The sequence below is a fragment of the Phaeoacremonium minimum genome, assembly GCF_000392275.1.
Source record: "Phaeoacremonium minimum UCRPA7 unplaced genomic scaffold PA7_03_scaffold_39, whole genome shotgun sequence".
NCBI lineage: Eukaryota > Fungi > Ascomycota > Sordariomycetes > Togniniales > Togniniaceae > Phaeoacremonium > Phaeoacremonium minimum.
In genome coordinates this window covers 430,638-442,728 of record NW_006920946.1, presented here as the reverse complement: position 1 = coordinate 442,728, position 12,091 = coordinate 430,638, and the positions used below count along the sequence as shown (strand labels likewise).

Sequence of the window (12,091 nt, the reverse complement as noted above, 5' to 3'; positions counted from 1 at the left end):
AGCACTTGAAGAAACAGCCTAGTGCGGATGCCTTTCCTCGATCCATGTTCGAGAAGGAGGCCCAGCATCAAGATGTCTTTCTTGAGTGTTGCAATGACCGCTGTTGTGAAAAGTGAATGCTCCAATTGCGCTCTCGATTCAGAGTCATCCCAATCATGAACCAGTATATATCTTGTCCAAGTTTGCAGCCTGTTTTCTACCGCATACGCGAGCACAGTTCGATTCGAATTTCCATCTTCCCGAAAGCAACACCACCGTGCCCAGCGTTTTTGGTTCAAGAGTTTGCCCACGATTGTGCTCAAGTTTGCCCTTCTTTGGTCTGCATAGTGAACATGATAGACAAACATTTCTGTCACATATCTGAGCAATTCAGGAATTGTGTCAACCTGCGTCGTGGAGGTTGTAGAGTAGGACTGTGTAGGTGAACTACATACAGCAGTGTGCGGTGTACTCGGATCGATTCCTTCGCTTATGTACCGTTGAATGAGTTCTTCACTAGAAGCCCTTTCAATCTTTGCAACCTGCAATCGGCTCAAGCCAGAAGTTCCCCCGGTATCAATGTTGTCATGAACAGAATGGGGGCTAATCTGCGCCGAGATATCTTCGGATGGTAAGGTTACTTCAAGTTTCCGCTCATGTGAATGATGAGATCCAACAAAATCTGACCCTGCAGATGATCCAAAGCTGACAACACTGCCTGTCCGCCGGTGTCGTTTCTTAGCACGATCTTCTTTGTGTCGTGATAGTGCAAATGCTTGCATCCTTCTAGACATTTTCCTATCAACAAGGAAATCCATCTCTTCAAGCTCGGCATAGGCTAGACAGCAATTCATGATGAAAACATGACCATCTTGTTTCGAAGCAACACCGTCTCGGTGCTTCAGAATTTCAAATCCATTCTCATACAAGAAAAGGGTTCGCACAGATTCATGAATAGGCAAAACGACTTTGCATGTTGCAAACGATCCTGCACCTGCGTGCAAGGAACCCGTCTCGTTCAACTCTTGCCCTGATGGGATTACGCAGAGGTCTTTGACTTCAACAAGCCCATGAGACAGACTTCGGATCCTTCTTTCCATTTGCTCCTCATCGTCCAGGAAATCCGGTGAGCTACGCCAGTCTGGCAGCCTCTTCAGTGAAGGGTTGTAAATTAGCGGGAAGATATGGGACCATTCGGAGAGCCTTAGGGTCCTAGCTGAGTAAACAACCCATTGAAAGAAGCGCACCGTGACATCGGATTCTATCCCTGCCAGAAGGCTTCTAAATAAATGTGATAGTTCAGGCGGTACTTGTTCAAGCTGTACCTGGAGATATTTCCTGCTTTGACCCTCGTCCCATGCTTTTCTTTGCATCTCAACGACAAGAACGGCCCAAAGAAAGACTCCAGAAGCTTTTTCGATGATCTTCTCCTTCGTATCGATCCAAAAGGGAGTGTCAAAGAACATTGATAGCGTATTGTAGACGTACCGTCTTATGTCGACATCGTTGAAGTTTTCGATGCTTACAGAAAGACATGAACAAAGTGACACAGCCAGGATGCTCTGGCTAGAAATGCAGACCTTAAGTCGAGTCCTCGCTAAGTTGGCGCATTGCGTCAGGTCACTAAAGAAATACACAAGGTTCCTTGCGCCGGAATCGCTGCATTCATCAAGCCCGTCAATGAAGAGGCGAACCACACCAGACCCTAATCTCGGTCGAGTCAAGATAGTGTCCAAGTAGTCTCTCAATTCCGCTTCCTGCCAAGAATTCTCACTGCTTTTGAAAGATCTTCGACGCCAAATTTTCAAGAGTTTAATGCTCTCCTTGGGGAAGAATGGCAAGAGTTGATAGACTAACGACTGAAACAACCCGCGAGTGGTGCGTTCAAGTTGAGTTCCCTTGCCGTTGAAAAAGAAAGAGGCGGCGATGTCCCGAGGATGCATCTCGGAATGCTCTAGGATGAACTTCATCAAAGTAGACTTTCCAGAACCCGGCTTCCCTTTTATCCAGAGAAGTTTCTGCTCATCGTGCTGACCGTTCCAAGCTTGATAAGCTGGTAGATCTTGTATCCATTGACATGTACCTATCATTGCATTTGAAATCGTCTGAGATCGCGTCTCCATTTCAGGGAAGTACAGCGACTTCCGAAGTTCTAAATGATAAACTCACGGAGTTAGTGATTTTCTCCTCTGACGACCGGACAAGAGGTGCAAGTACCTCGCAAATCTCGTATATTAGGCCCTTCGTCACACTCATCTCCTAGATCACGCTCAGCTACATGCAAAGTAGGGATATGATGATTCTTGGGTAAGTATTATATCTTACCAAGTGAGTACTTAACGCGTTCCTTTGTCTGGACCAACCGACAGATACTCTCTAATTCGCCGCCGACTTTAAGATAATTCGGATCATTCGGACCATTGAACCGACACATGTTCATATGATTTGCATGAAGAGTTTCTGCTTCTTCTCGAATGTCACCCAAAAGGGAAGAGAGTTTTGGTACGACCTCAAGGGTAATTAGCAACACATTGTCAACCGGGGGATTGAGCATACTGTCTCATTGAGCACCGTACCTGGTATGTTGACACCAGTAAGGGGCAGTTCTTCCTGAAATGTCTTCACTTTGAAATCGTACTTCTGCCATATCCTAGAGAAGCTATCTTGCGTCCGTTCAAGATCAGCATTGCGAAGGCCTAAAGAGTCCAAAAGAGCTGGATTGGTGGCTATGCAAAGCACGCTGATAATTTTCCGGGCTACCTGGCCAAGATCTGCGTAACGACCGCCGCCTCGATGGGGAGTACCGAGGAAAACCACTGCAGCAGTAGACTCGACTATGTCCTTCAAATTGGAATTCACTGCTCCATCCGATAGTGCTAGAACCTTAGGCATGTAAGTTAGGCCATGAATATAAAAAAAGCGTGATGCAGAACTCAAACCTCTTTAACAAGCAAACCACCGAGTGAGTGTGCAACGAACACAATTGGCACCCTCGTACGATCCTCTCTACCCAATGCATAATATAAGTCTTTAGCGTGGGAGTAGATATTGTTTTTGTTCACGGGTCTACCAGGTCGAGCAGTCACAGAAGTCTCATATCCCCAAGTCAAGATCCTGCATTGACCACAAGTTGTTGACTTGGACAACAGATGCAGTGGCCAAAATACTTCATCCGAAGGGTTCTCATGCACAGGGTCATGCACAGAACTTGTGTGGTTCTTCGTCAATGATTTAAACCTAGCGCGAAACGACTTCTTCGTCTTCTTGGTTTCCTTTGGTATGATTTGGTCCTTCGGCAGCATCGCCAATTCACTAGCTTTTGACGCCCATGTGTGATAAGGATGACCTTGTAACCCGTGGACAAACACAAGGCTGTCATAAAATCAGTATTCTGCGACGTATCATGGCCTGCCCATTAGGAAAACTTTCTGCGTAGTGAGGCTACATTCACTCTGCGTCCTGGAAATCTGGAATTCTTACTCAGCTACTGGATCTCTGTCGTCTGGCTCATAGATGATTGACAGCCCGGTGTCCGTGATCTTCTGGGCCATGATCACGGTGCTGTTATGGATCGGGATGACTTGCTCGGATGTGGGCAAAATCATGGAGGCGCTGGGAAAGATTGCAGCTCCCTTCTCTCCAGGCATCATTGCCAGGCGAGGCTCTGGCACCTGACCAGGTCCCCTCCATTGTTTAATTCGCTGCACGAAAGATGTTATAATTGGTCACTCCAAAATTGCACCAAGACTCTTTACTGTGCAAGCTGTCATTCAAACTTTTTGATGCATCAGTAGGTGCCAAATGCCTCCTCTGCTAAACTAATGCCATTCAGGAATACTTCACAGTGCCATCTATGAGTCTTCTCTTTTCTCAAACTCTAACTTTCGAAGGAGGAGATGTAACTTCTGCCATCAAAAATGGGAAGTTGGAGCGACTTGCGTCGATACCGAGGTCCAGAATCATCCGATGTTGCCAGGTTTCAACTACCACGAAACGACCATAGCGGAAATCTTGCGATTGGCTCTCCAGACCCTTGACACGCAAACACAATACCACCAGTTCTATCCAGCCCCTGCGGCGATCAAAAGAAGCTTGACAAGTCTGAGGCTCTCGCTTTGATTGCCATTCCTGTACAAGGCTCCCCAACCCCAACCATATGATGCCCGCCAGGGGGTCCGCCAGCATCAAGATGCACAGCCCCCCCAAGAGCCGCATGGAGCCAGCCCGCCTCAGATCCACGGAGCCAAGACGGATCTTCTGGAGATGCTACATGATCGCAAACGCATCCTTGCCGCAATCATTCTCCCCGATAGGATCGCGAGCTAGACGCCAAGAGAAACAAAAATGGCAAGCGCCGGGTTCTTGGACATGATCTACGCCAATCGGAGATCCGCTGCGGTTGTCGCATGGCTGCCGCGAGCCTTCAACTTCTCAGGAAGCCCCAAGACTAAGATCCCCGAAACGCGGCGAAAGCTTGACCGCGCGAGATCTACAGCGGGGATTCACAGCCAGGGCACTGGCGAGCAGCCGGAGAGAACCGACTTGGCTGCAGGTTCCCCGGAAGCTGTCTGGCTCTCGTCGACACTCCTCGCCACCTATAGAGACATCCCCTGTTAGGTGCCAGTGCGGCTCCTGAACAGAAGCTTAAATGTTTGGCTTGGCAGTTTGGACTGATCAGAACTCGAAACCCACTGCGGCTTGTTCTTGAGTGCAGAGAATAGTATACGAGGCAGGAGTCATTGTGATGATAGCTGCAGTCCAAAGTCTATAAATCAGGCCATGCCTTACCGTGAGTCCATCTCTTATTCTCATCATCGGACAGCATCTCAGCATCATCGGGTCTCTTCACTTCAATCTCTCTCTCCTCTTCCATTCAGTCTTTTAATAGCCCCTTCCTGCCGGACAGGTCACTTACCTTCTCTAATCAACCACCTTACCTTCTTTACAAGACACGAGCATCAAACAGCAGCAGCAGCAATGGCATCCCTCAAGACCCTCCTCCTCACCTCCCTGCTCGCCACCGCCGAGCTCGTGGCCGGCCACGGCGCCATCATCGCCGCGACCGGCGACGCCGGCGGCTCGGGCATGGCGCTGGGCATCGACACGAGCACGCCGCGCGACGGGACGCGCCGCAACCCCTTCCAGCAGGACAGCACGCGGTTCAAGGGCGACGCGGCGGACACGTTTGGCGAGACGGTCGGCGCGGGCGACAACGAGCTCGAGGCGGGCACCAAGGCCATCATGGCCGAGACGGGCGAGCAGCTGCCGCAGGTGTCGCAGGGCGGCGAGGTGCAGATGACGCTGCACCAGGTCAATGCTGACGGTGGCGGTCCGTACACCTGCATGATCAATGCCGACGGCACCGGCCAGGACTGGCAGAACATTGATGTCACGACCACGCCTCCAGGCGAGAACTCGCGCAACCGAGTAAGTTCCATCCATACCTACCTTGATGGGGGACATCATCTCCCGCAGCTGAAAATGTAACACTTGCTAACATCGTACCAGGATGGTGCCGCCACCGACTTCCCTCTGAATGCGGCCATCCCGGCCGACCAGTCCTGCACCGGTACCGTGGCCGGCCAGGACAACGTGTGCCTCGTCCGGTGCCAGAACGCCGCTCGCGCCGGCCCCTTCGGCGGTGTCGTCCCGGTACAGATGGCCAACACCACCACGCCGGCCCAGGCCCGCCGGGCGCTCGCCCTGTCCATGAAGCGCAGCGAGCAGCTGCTCACCAAGATGATCAAGCGCGCCTCGACTATCGACGTGTCTGACCTGGACCCGGAGTATCTCGCTGAGCTGCGGGCCGATGGGGAGGAGATCTGAAGAGAGATTTGAGCGCTGAGTGAAGATGGGATGCTGCAGGATGTACAAAAAAGGGGTCAATGACGGGAGGGGCGCCGAGCCTGTGGCGCCGGAGGGGCAACGCTGCTGCACGGTGACCTCGCGATGACGACCATGCTGTTTGTTACCTAGTTGCCGTTACATATGTTGTATTGCCAGACCTATTCCGACTTGACTAGATGTCTTTAGAATAAACCACATTCTTTGAATCCCGAATGCCCCAACGTGAACAATCAATTGGATTCATCGAGTGACGCCGTTCACAAAGGTCCTCGCTAGTGACCAATTTCTCACCCCCCCTCCGTGATGCCGGCAGATAACATCATCGGACATTAGACTAATTGGCCTGGCCATCCCTTGGGATACATCGGGCAGCGCGGGGTTGGTGGGTGTGGAAACGGGGAATGGAGGAGGAGCAGAGGATTGGCAGGTCCTTATATTGCACGCCAAGAAGGGACCCCGAAGATCTTGCTCCAAGCTGTAGATTCGGAATCTTGCGATGCACACAGCCATTGTCTAGCGGCAATATCAGGCCGTTTTAGCCAGTCATCAGCCCCAGAACTGTCCGTCCGTGAATCTCGAAATGCTTGTGTAAGGTTGCCTGTGATGAGCGATAAGTGAGATAAGGAATTGGCCAACAGGCGTGTCCTTGAGCTTGCGTATTACTCCAGAGTGAGCGAGCGACAGCGAGACGAAGTGAATCAAGAGCAGCAAGCAGATCGGAGGCGCTCTAGAACCTCCGGAGATCTGAGGGGGCGATCCCTTCCCCGTGTGGATGAGCTGTTACGCCTCAACCCCGCCGCCTGACCAACCAGAGGGGCTCGCCTAGCGCACGGCAGGTGCTGGGGTGGCTCGGGTGGCTCAGAGGCTTTGAACCCTCGTCAGGTGCATTACGGCGACGTCACTTGGCTGCTTTGTGCCTCTCCCGGATTGGGTAGGGACATGCTGGTGCCCGGCTGCTTCACGCTTCGCTCTGAGGAGCACTATCTCCTGCCGGCGAACCAGATGTGCGCCACGAGCCAGTAAGGCGGTGGCAGTGAATGGAGGGTGACCATGGGTGACGTCTGGGCAACCTGCGAGTGTATCTCTCAAGTGTCTTGGTAGGTAGCTCGCCTCCTCGCCCTCCCTCACTCATACACACCAGTCTGTCTGTTTCCCTAACTAATAACTGACAATGACATCTCAGCTAGCACGCCGCTAGGGCAACTAGATGACGGAGGCTGCCTAGCTGATTCGTGAGCATTTGCCTGTGATTGCGAGCAAAAGGAAAAAGGAGGGGGAGGGGTTTGCATGTAGAAGTTAGAAGTCGAAGTAGAATGTGTCTTCACAGAGAACGGCAGTGGCGATCTACATTTGCATTTGACCTCGTCACATCACAATGAATTGAATGGATGGGATGGATGGGATGGATGGGACTAACTGAAGAGGGAATGAGAGGATGATGCTTGAATCTCGCCTGAAGTGCCCGTCGTGCCTTCCCATGCCGAGCCATGCCCATACCTTCCCATATCGTTCATCATCGCCCGATGCCGTAATGAAGTAACCTTGTCACTAACTCACTCACTGACGACGCCTTATCTCTACCGGTACTCTGATGTTAGTATTTGAGGCAATGCCCCCTCCCAAGAATCATTCAAAACCTTCTCCGTCCCCTCCCCCTCTAAATACCTCAACCTGAATATCTTCATTTTCCAAAAAAGAAATCCTAGAATCAACACGAATCCAAGTATCAGAGATACACCTTCTTTACACAATCATACATACCACATACCATATACAATGGAGAGTAAGTTGTTCTGTCCTGTCCACTTCTGCTGCTATAGCACCGGCCCCCACTCTCGCTGTGCTGTCTACCCCAGACTCCACTCGTAGGGCGCGCATCGTGCATTTGCGGCAAGCCGGCTAACAGGCCCTCTCTCTAGGCCAGAACCAGACCCAATTCGAGAACACGATGCAGGAGGAGGCTCCCGCCATGCGCGACACCTCTCCCACAGCCTCGTCGCCAGTCGACCGACGGGAAAGCGTCGAGTGGGGTAAGCAGCTTCTCCCATCAAAACCCCCCCAATTTAACCTCAGAGCTCGTGTTGAACTAACATCGAATTCCACTTAGACGCATCCAAGGTGCCGCCCAGCCGGTTCCAGAAGCGCAAGGGCTCCATCTACGCCGTGCCCGCCTCGCGCGACGGCCACGTCGAGAACAACTACGCCTCAAAATACCACGAGAAGCTCGCCGAGAAGGGCTGGGGCGGCCGGAAGAAGTCTGTCTCGAGCAACTAGAAGTCTGCCGGATGACTGATTCTCGCTTATTCGATTGATTGATTGCCGATGAATCCGCCCGTCTTCTGGCTTCTTTGAGCTCCTTTGAACCTTTTTTTGTCGTTCATGCGAGGTTAACGGGACGTGTCTAGATAAGAGTATCTGCTGCGTTTAAGATGTTTGAACGAAACGAAATACCAGCCTGTGTTTGGTCTACCGTCTTGGGGGGAACGTTGCATTTTTCCTTGTATACGTGTAGTGTAGTCTTACGATGTGTCACTTCTGTGAGTTTCACGGAGCACCGGCCAAAGGAGTCGTTATCATGAAATGAACAACTCTTTTTTCAACTTTGTTTCCGCTCTCTCTCTGTGTGATAAGCACTATGTCTGTGTTGCCATTCCAGAAAAAAGAGAAAACCAGCCATGCCCCCCTATGTAAGACCCTAACTCATGTAAACAAATGAAAGAAACGAAGGCCTCCCCTTTTCCGAGATAATACAGCTGTTGGGAAATAAATTCATTCATCCATATCGTCAATGTCGATTGCGTCGGGATTGGAGGCCACCACAGGAGGTGCGGGAATATTGCCGCCCTTTGGCCCATCGCTGGCCGCCACGAATCCCACAGGTGCTCGAGCCTGTCGCTCCAACGCCTCCATGGCGTCCGCAACGTCGTCGTCGACCACAATGTCCTGCGTGGCTTGACTCCTTGCCAGAGCTTGAGACGCGATAAAGTTGACGTCGGTGTTGTACTGTGCCTGGACGCTGCGCTTGATCCTGCGCATCTCCTTGAAGGTGTCCTCGTTTCCGTGCTGCACTTCGAACTGCTCCCACTTCGTCCAGAAAGCCGGGTTCGTGCGAGGGTCGCAGAACTGAGAGGCATGACCATAGATGGCACGGGCCCGGTCGATTTCGCCCAGTCGCTTTTCCATATCGGCGAACTTCAGGCACATATCGCGGGCCTCGTCGTCTGGTAGGGCTGCAATAGCCCTTTCGTAGATCGGACGTGTTGATGGCAATCCGAAGTTTGATGCGGATTTTGTAATGTAGAAGTTGAACATGTCGGCACGGTCCTCGTCCGAGACAGCGCGGGTGGCCCTCTCGTAGATACGCATGGCATGACGAGCTAGACCTCGCTCCTCCTCTAAATTGCCGTACATGAGATATAATATCTTGGCGAACTTGGGCGGGCAGCCTTCCACTGCCTGCTCGAAGAGATCTCGTAACCTCTCGATGCCAATCTCCCGATCGACGGCCTTGGTCAGGTATAGATTCCATAGTTCGAAGGCCACCGGGTAACTGAACAGATCGAGACCTCGCTCGTAGATCTTGAACGACTCTTCATAGTATTTGTTCTCCTCAAGCAGGTTGGCATAGTTGACCACTGTCTGGGGTGTGGCAATTCTGAGCTCGAAAATTCGCTCATACACCTTCTTCGTCTCTTCTAATGAGCTGACGCTCTCTACCAGGTCAACGTAGAAACTCCATAACTTCCAGCTCTTATGAACTCTCTGCTGAGGGGATAATGTCTCGTCGAAATAGTCAACCGTGGAACGTTTTGGTGCCTGTACAGCCTTCGCCATAATTCGGACGGCCTCATCAAAGTTTTCGTTGCGCAGCTCCATTTCCGCCCACTCAATCCACATGTCGGCGAGTTCGGCAACGGACTTGAAGGGCACTTTAACCGCCTTCTCCATGATGATGCGGGCGTTGCGCAGATCACCACCCCGCTCGTAGAACTTCGCATAGTTGGCCCAGAGTTGGTGGAATGCGCCGCTAGCTTTCTTTGGCTGGATCGCAGCAATCGCATCGGTGTATGTCTGGACAACTTCTTGCTTGTTGTCTCCCCAGAGAGCGACACGCTTCTCCCACTCGGAGACGTTGTTTGGATTCTGCCGTAGCAAGACATCGTTAAGGAGGAAGGGGCGGCGGTCCATTAGGTGCTCAAAACGCATCATGCGGATGTCAAGGTCGAAATCGGCCGCCTCATCAACGACTCCCTTCTCTGCCCGTGTTTGAGCAACTTCCATGAGCGCACCGATGATAGATTCCTCGAACTCCGCGTACGAGTCGAACACAAGAGTGAAGTCTCGGACCGTCATCACGGTTGTGATGCCCTCCTCAAAGACATCTCTCGCACGTTCAAAGCTACCTCGTCGAATCCAGTACGTTGCAAGACCAACCCACAGCTTTCCTCTTTGATCTGCGAAGCGGTCAATGCCGCTCCGGATGATTCGCTCCACGTCGATACCGGTCTCGTGACCAGTCTCAATCTCGCCGGCATGATCAACTAGTAAATCTACCATCTCGCTCCAGAGCTCATAGTGACCCTTGCCCTGCTTGCTCTGGAAACGAGGATTGTTGAGTATATCGATGTACTTGTGGACCGCCTCTGTATAAAATCCAACGTGAATAAGTAGCTCGATAAAGTCCTCTGCATCCTCCGGATGAACCTGCATATACCGCCTCCAGATCTTGACTGCCGTCTCGCCCGATGCTGAATTCGCAAACGGCCTGTAGAGAGCCCATATTCTGTTGTGCTGAGTGATCGGCAGCGCCCGGAGTGCTCGATCGAACGCGTGGCGGGTAACAGTGACGAGAGGCTGCTTCATCAGAAACTTCAGATACATTTCCCATATCCGCGGCATCTTGTTCAGGAGGATCAAGGCCCGCTCAAAGAGCGCGTTGACCTTGCGGTACTCAGAGGCGAAGACGGCCGGATTCAGCTTGGCGAGATGCTTGACGCGAAACCTCAGGTAGATCTTCCACAGCTTGTAGGATCGCGGCAGCTGTATGCAGGCGCGCTCGAGGACGAAGGCTTGCTCGTGGACAGAGCCGTGCTGGAACTTGAACTCGACATAGGCGAGCCATGGTTTTGTGCTGCCGGGATTTCGCTGGATGTCCTGCTCGTAGATGAAGTCATCGTCTGACTGAAAGATAGAGTTAGATCTACGAACAAGACTCACAAACAACAAGTAGTCGAGACTTACCACAAGAGTGAGGTCTGGCTGTCGTCCCAGCCCGACGCCGTTGGCCATTCTAGTCGCCGGCATGGCGGCCCCCTGGCCGTGTCAGAAACGCGAGATGAAGGGAAGAAAAGGTGAATCGAAGTTTTGGTGCACTTGTCAGCGCATTTCGGTGTCTTTTGGCAGCTTGCGCCGGGTCGCGATGACGGCAGGGCGTGGCAGTTGACAGTTTCAATTCTATTCTCCTCGACGGCGTCTTTTGCTTTTTCCTTCGCGCCTGTGCCAGTCAACCCAGTTAAATTCATGCAAAACTGCCGTGACGAGATACAGTGGGGTACCTTCTTCGAGTGCGGGCGCGGCATTAATTGGGCGATAATTGCGACTCCAGCAGGTACCACTGAGTCACTCTCGATAAGCTATCGTTCCGGTGGAGCACCAGCCAAGCCAGCCTGAAGAGCCGCTGGGAAAGTAGGCCAGAGACAGCTTGGTAGCGCTGCACATGCACCTCAGCTATTTCATCGTCAACGATCCCCAAGCTCCCCCTCTTTGCCTTCTCGAATTCAGACATATTGTCGCCTCAATTCCATTCGCCTAGAACCCGATTGATCTCCTCGGATACTTTTTATATCTGAGCTCTTTCTTTCATCTCTCACTCTTGTCGAATAGCGCAGAGCAAGATGTCTGGCGCCGCAGTATGTACCCCATTGCGAGATATTCGTACGCATGGCAAGAAGCTCACCAGATGCTCGTAGGACCGAGAGGCGGTCTTCGCGACCCGCCAGTCTCTTGCTTTAATGAAAGCTAAGCTCAAGGGCGCTGAGACTGGTCACAGCTTGCTGAAGCGAAAGAGTGAAGCCCTCACCAAGTGCGCCTCCCCGAAACCCCCTGTACTGGGTCATTTACTAATATACCATCCAGGCGTTTCCGAGAGATCACACGGCGGATAGACGAAGCAAAGCGGAAGATGGGCAGAGTCATGCAAATTGCATCGTTCTCTCTAGCAGAGGTCACATATGCCGTGGGTGGAGATATCGGTTACCAGGTACAA

The 12,091-nt window shown here is 52.0% G+C and overlaps 3 protein-coding genes across 3 annotated transcripts; 2 read left to right on the top strand and 1 right to left on the bottom strand.

The window, feature by feature from the left end:
* Positions 1-4,956: 4,956 nt before the first annotated feature.
* On the top strand, positions 4,957-5,805 carry UCRPA7_559 (putative mas3 protein; the record flags this gene model as incomplete). The annotated part of the gene is made up of 2 exons (XM_007913153.1): positions 4,957-5,406; positions 5,488-5,805. 2 exons carry the CDS (start codon positions 4,957-4,959, stop codon positions 5,803-5,805), a joined length of 768 nt encoding a protein of 255 aa, XP_007911344.1.
* A 1,797-nt stretch (positions 5,806-7,602) lies between these two features.
* UCRPA7_558 (hypothetical protein) lies at positions 7,603-8,100 on the top strand (the record flags this gene model as incomplete). Its single annotated transcript, XM_007913152.1, has 3 exons — positions 7,603-7,609; positions 7,746-7,856; positions 7,934-8,100. 3 exons carry the CDS (start codon positions 7,603-7,605, stop codon positions 8,098-8,100), a joined length of 285 nt encoding a protein of 94 aa, XP_007911343.1.
* A 495-nt stretch (positions 8,101-8,595) lies between these two features.
* Positions 8,596-11,130, bottom strand: UCRPA7_557 (putative pre-mrna-splicing factor syf1 protein; the record flags this gene model as incomplete). The annotated part of the gene is made up of 2 exons (XM_007913151.1): positions 8,596-11,007; positions 11,068-11,130. The coding sequence occupies 2 exons, from the start codon at positions 11,128-11,130 to the stop codon at positions 8,596-8,598; spliced, it is 2,475 nt and encodes an 824-aa protein (XP_007911342.1).
* Between the last annotated feature and the right edge of the window lie 961 nt (positions 11,131-12,091).